Consider the following 6,335-nt stretch of genomic DNA (forward strand, 5'->3'; position numbering starts at 1 on the left):
TTCATAGTGCTGTCGTACATATTGAAGAGCCAAATTGGAGTAACATCTTTCAAAACTGAATAACTTTTCTAAAATCATGCCAAGCGATCGGACTTTTTTCAAATAGTTCGATGAAATTTTCAGTATTCAGTTAATCTCATAAATTTTCAAAATATATTGTTTAAATTTTCATCACAAAATCAAGTAAGAAAAGGATTAAAAAACCATCTGCATATTTTTCTTAATGATTTCTATCAATTTCTATTTTTTCAAAATTTTCGATATACATCATTTAGGAAACTAATCCACCCAACTACTAAAAAAAATTAAAACTGTTTCGTTCGATTTTAAAACAATTATTTAGTTCTGGCTCAGTTTTGCTCTTTAATGTATTTACATTTACCATTTATTAACGAAGTGTCAGTTGACTAACATAAAGTGGCTAACTCCCGTAAGGGAATTGAAGACAGAATATCTGTATTGATTGCAGGACTACACAATAAAGAATCGGATTGCGGTTCTTCTAGCATGATGCCTTTCGATTATACGACGTATTCATCGAATATGGAAAACGAGGTGAAAAGAATGTTGCTCCCACAAGTAGAAACAGATAACAAGCGACACCAAGGAGCAATACCCAAACAAAGCCGTCCAATGCCAGCAGAGACTATACACGATAGTATTGCGACTACCGAACCAACCCGGCCGAAAATGAAACGAACGTTGGAATTCAACAAACTTGAGCAAACCTGTGGTTCGAACAACGAGTTAAGTACACTAAGTCTTGCATCCTTCTTGTTAACCACGTCATTGTCTTCGGATCCTGGTCAATCGGGCACAGTGTCCGCCTTAAGATTAAGTCGCAACTCAGAGACACGAACTGCCCGTAAAAGGCGCGGTCCATTGAATCCATGTTCAATCAGGCGGCAGCGTTTTTCGCGTGAGAGAAGTCGAGAGGACAACGTTGTACCGCTTACTGCTTTATATGGATTGATATCGAACGATTTGGTTACCCATCCTAATGACACCGTCGAGGCGACGGTGCCTTACTTACGGGACGAGAAAGTGCGCTGGCTCACTTACACCATCGACGACAAAAGAGGCGTTGCCACGGCTGCCCACGTTCCTCCCAATAACGAGAAATTGTTAAACACGTTACTACGTCAACAGCTTAATCAAAATTTACATTACGACGCCAATTGGGAATTACTGGATTCGCTGAGCAACAGTTATAGCAGTTTATCTTTGAATTCTCCCGACTTGAGTGTTATAATAGACACGCCTCCAGTTTTGTCCAGTCCAGAGAGCAATCAAACGAAGGCGCAGAACTCGTTATCATCGAATCCAGTAGAAACTTCGGAACGCGATCAATTCCATCAAAATAATGGGAATTCCATTCAATGCGGCGTCGAGGCTATGGATCGAGATCAATTTCATCAAGATATATTGACCCGAATTGAGTCGATGACGGAGAGGAATCAACGATTACGGAACATATTGGGATATTTTAATTTGAATATTTACCCGGCAGACTCGAATCGCCGTGCAAGATCCGCGTTAACATTGCAAACGTGTGCGGTTGGTGATATAAATACGAGTTTGTCTTGGAATCGACTTATCGGTAGTTTAGGCGGATCCGAATCCAAGCCTAAACAGTCAAGAGAAGATAAACAATATTATTACAAATGGAAAGTTGGAAAATTGCCGCATGTCAAAGTGCGATTCGATCGTTTATTTTTGTTGGCCTTGTTAGATCGAAACCTGACAATTTTTGAAACCATCGTTTCGACGTTCTTAGCTGTGGCTGTCGCAGGATTGGGCTTGACACTGCTCCATCAAGGATTCTACCGTGACATATTCGCGTTCATGTTTTGCTTCGTAACCGCCGGATGTCAATATTCATTATTAAAATCTGTGCAGCCCGATGCCGCCTCACCGACGCACGGGTTCAACCGTATTATAGTATTTTCACGACCCGTCTATTACATATTATGCTCAGGATTCATATTGATCTTCAACGAATCGTTAAGAAACTTTAAAGCGTCCGAGTTCCGAATATATGGCTTGCGAATTACTGATTACGATGTCATATTACAAATTCGTAACGTTTTATTAATTTTCCTTTTGTGCTTCCCTATTATTTTCTCGTTAGGCCTGCTGCCTCAAATCAATACTTTTCTAATGTATCTCTGCGAGCATATAGACATTCATCTATTTGGCGGGAACGCAACTACGAGTTTAGTGTCATCGATTTATTGCCTTTGCCGTAGCATCGTCACCGTTGTTATATTGTACGGGTTTGCTTATGGAGCGCTTACAGAGCCTAAATCCTCGCAGCATATTTTATTTTCCATTTTTGCCGGCTTATTAGTCGCCATATCGTATCATTTAAGTCGTTCGTCTTCGGATCCTACCGTGATATGGGATATAGTTAAAACAAATTTGTGGCCGCCGGAAATTTATACAGAAGAGAAGGAAGCGAAAATTATTGAGAACACGTCGCGAAGGGAAACTGTACCTACGACGTACAAAGAAGCGAAGATTCGAACTTGTGGGAGGAAGAAACATGTTAAGATCAAAGTTGGAGAACAGATGTCGGACACGGAATTGGTAGACCCGCTACCAGAGAAGTTGCGAGCAACGGTGAATGCAAGATTGAAGAACGACTTGATAGTCTGCGCAGTGATCGGTACTTTGTCTTTTGGAATTCATTGTTCGACTGTATTCACAGCTTTGCAACCGGAACTGAATCCGGTTTTATGGGGTATAGCAAGCTGCCTCGGATTTCTGTTACATTATATTGTACCGCAGCTCCGTAAACAATTACCCTGGCTGTGCTTATCAAGACCCGTGTTACGCAGCCACGAACACGCACAATTCGAAGTTTGCGAGCCAGTGAAAATTATGTGGTTTGAGAAAGCATACGTTTGTCTCTGTTTTGTGGAAAGGAATGTTCTCTATCCGGTTGTATTCCTGGGCGCGCTCACGGAATGCTCTTCGAAGATCGTTTCGAAATTCGGCGAAAGCATAGGAGCGTTGATCATAGTGGTATGCGGATTGAAGTCACTGAGATCTGCATACTCCGATCCGTCGACGCGTTACCTGGTCCTGATCTTCGCCGTTCTGTTTTTCAAGTTGGATGTCCGAGACCTCAGTGAAACGTTCCTGGTCGATTACTTCGTCACTGGAATTGCGTTCGCGAAAATTTACGAGTTACTATTGAAGATTAGATTCGTGGTCACGTATATCGCGCCGTGGCAGATTACTTGGGGCAGCGCGTTCCACGCATTTGCTCAGCCTTTCTCCGTGCCGCATTCCGCGATGCTGTTCTTGCAAGCAGGAATCTCGGCGATTTTAAGCACACCGCTGAATCCCTTTCTAGGCAGCGCGATATTTATATCGTCATACGTACGTCCAGTGAAGTTTTGGGAGCGAGACTATAAGACGAGAAGAGTGGATCACTCGAATACGCGGATGTCCTCGCACTTGGATCGAAATCTCGGAGCTGATGATAATAACTTGAATTCGATTTTCTACGAGCAATTGACGAGATCGCTACAGCACAGTCTTTATGGTGATCTCGCGCTTGGTCGATGGGGAAACGTGGAACAAGGCGATTGTTTTCTGTTGGCTTCCGATTACTTGAACTGCCTGGTACACATCGTTCAGTTGGGAAACGGATTAGTTACCTTTCAGCTGAGAGGTCTGGAATTTAGAGGAACCTACTGCCAGCAACGAGAAGTATGTTTGCAAGCTTTGATTGCAATTTATTGATGATGTATGTGCATGTTTAAAGACTCGCTATGATTTTTAGGTAGAAGCGATCTCCGAAGGCATCGAAGACAATGGTAACTGTTGCTGTTGCGAAACGGGACATTTTTCAAACGTTTTAAGCGTAAACGCGGCTTTTAGTCAACGATGGCTGGCTTGGGAAGTTGCGAGCGCTAAATACGTTTTAGAGGGATACTCGATCTCAGATAATTCTGCGGTCTCTATGCTTCAAGTATTCGAATTTCGTAAAGTACTTGTTACTTATTACGTGAAGAGCATCGTCTTTTATGCTGTAAAGTCGCCGAAGTTGAAGTATTGGCTAGAGAAGACCGATATTTTGGATGCACTGAAAATAACGCTTGACAAGAACTTCGTTGACCTGGATCCCGTTTTTAATTTGAGCATCCACGAAGATTACGACATACGCGCGTGTGGTATCACAAGAAGCAGTTTCTGTAACATTTATTTAGACTGGATTCAATATTGCGCTACTAAGCACGATAAGGTAATTTTCTGTACTATAGAGCAAACAGCAAAACTGAATCAGTATCTTTTAAAACAGACTAACTTTTCAAATCGCACGAGACGATCTAAATATTTTTGAATAGTTAGGTGGATTATTATTATTATTTAAACATCAAGTTAAATTTAAACATAAAGAATGAGATAGAAAGAAATAAATGTCAAAATTACAATAAAAAGGAGGAACGTCGTGAAATAGAGTAATTATGGACGAAACATTCCGTTGACCTTCCGCAGACAGAAACGATCTAAGTCGTTGCAAAATCGATTGACGGTTTAATGATTGGAATGTAGATGACGGGTAGCAAAAATCGAGAATCATTCGTTTCTATTAAAAGATAGTAACACGAAAACCTAAATTTAATTGAATTTTCTCAAGTTTGCATGACCTGTGAGACTGTTCCAAGACACGCGTCGAATATTTCTGAACGCGTTAAGTCATGTCAAGAGAATTTGATCTCGTATAACCGCGACAGAACTCCTTCATGTCGAACAATAAAACGCAGAGACCCGCGTTTATTGCGTTACTTTAACGAGGATCTACGCGTTTCATCTGGATGAAAGGCGAACGGTCGGAATGAAGCGCCAAGTAATTAGAATTTCGGTGAATTTTTTGTGGTCAGCTAATGGGGCCGGCGAATTTAGGGAACCCTCTTTTTTTATGGAGCTGGAAGTTGCGGGGGAGAATGCATGCACTAACACGATTGTTAAACTGTTTCGACAAGAATTAGTGTATACCATTTACGAAATTTCGAAGAACGGAGAGCTGCAATAAAAGTATCCAAGCCATAAGAGTTATACTTAAGAGTCGATTCCCAATTTAAATGATATCGCGAATAAATTCTTCGCCATTACACGGATTCCCTTTCCATCCTCGGCTCAACTTCATCCCACTGTCAGTTCGGTTCGTTCTACTTCAAGCCCGACGAATCGAGAAAATAGCGAAACTGCCGCCATAACTGGGCATGGAGCTGGGCATCAGTTGATGCTGATACACACCGATTTCTGGTAACGCGATATGCAATCTCGAATACTACATATTATTACCTATCGATTCGATGATTGTGTTCCGTTGTTCACGTTTCCTCCCGTTTACTCTCGCCCCTTTTTGCCGATACCGAGTCGTTTATATTTTCCAGCGGCAGGTTTTTATCCAACAATAGCCCTTAATATTCCAATCGAAAAGAGTTTAAGCATACTGCTCGGGTTTTAATGATTTGCGCGCACCAGCACAGAAGTTGGAGTAGTATTGGCGATGGAATAAATTTAATACCCTCGTATCATCCTACGCTTTGACGGACTGATCGATTATGCGACTGGGTTCCTGCTGGATCATTGTTGTTAGAGATTCGTGATTAAAAAAGAAGGTTCTGCATGAGTTACATGCACTTCTAGAAACTTCGCAATTTATTCCTGGAGGATTGACGGTATCGTCAATCGCTGGAATTCGATGTTCCGGGAATTCGGAATATCAAACATAAGAAATGCGAAGACAAGAGTTAATCTCTTAAGCCGCTAGCCGCTCGGTCGACTCGTAAGAGTCCCGAGCGAAGAAATACAAATATGCGGCACGCACAGGAACAGAGATTTCTAAATACCGCTATTATATTGATCGTCATCGGAATTCGGCCATACGATCTAATAGCGAAAGAATTACGTAATAGCGCGAGACAATTCCATTTCAAGGAAAAGGACGGACTGTTCCATCATTTGCGCAGTCGCGAATAATCGTGGTCGAACAATTGTGATTGCCGATGGATTTTCATTCCGAACTGGATCGTCGAAGAGTGTGCTCCTCTTCGCAGCCATCGATCAAGATTCGATACGCGTGGAAACAGAATTTACCTGTACAGCGATCGAATAACTTTTAGGAGTTGATTTAAGACAGACGTACTCTCAGTCTTAAATATTGTTGAGATCAGCGAGTCTGAGCTTTTCAGTCCGCTGTGCGGCCGATTGTAGAAATTGCAATCTGCATCGGCGTACAGTCGAGTTCGACATACTCGCCTCTCGCAATTGAACGGTTTGAGTTCAGTGCGATCGAGTTAGGGGGCTTTTATCGA

The 6,335-nt window shown here is 41.9% G+C and overlaps 1 protein-coding gene across 2 annotated transcripts in view; it reads left to right on the forward strand.

Moving 5' to 3' along the window:
• The first annotated feature begins 328 nt into the window (after window positions 1–328).
• Window positions 329–6,335, forward strand: part of LOC108623135 (pecanex-like protein 1) — an 11,666-nt gene continuing 5,659 nt past the window's right edge. Inside the window, exons 1-2 of one of the 2 annotated variants that reach the window (XM_026812040.1) lie at window positions 329–3,720; window positions 3,794–4,255. In XM_026812040.1, the coding sequence (XP_026667841.1) occupies window positions 508–3,720; window positions 3,794–4,255 (3,675 nt within the window). In that variant the 5' untranslated portion in view covers window positions 329–507. The remainder of the gene's footprint in view (window positions 3,721–3,793; window positions 4,256–6,335) is intronic. The other variant, XM_018021443.2, reaches the window with a different exon arrangement.

The sequence above is a fragment of the Ceratina calcarata genome, unplaced genomic scaffold (assembly GCF_001652005.2).
Source record: "Ceratina calcarata isolate Rehan_Ccalc_2016 unplaced genomic scaffold, ASM165200v1 scaffold253.2, whole genome shotgun sequence".
Taxonomy (NCBI): Eukaryota; Metazoa; Arthropoda; class Insecta; order Hymenoptera; family Apidae; genus Ceratina; species Ceratina calcarata.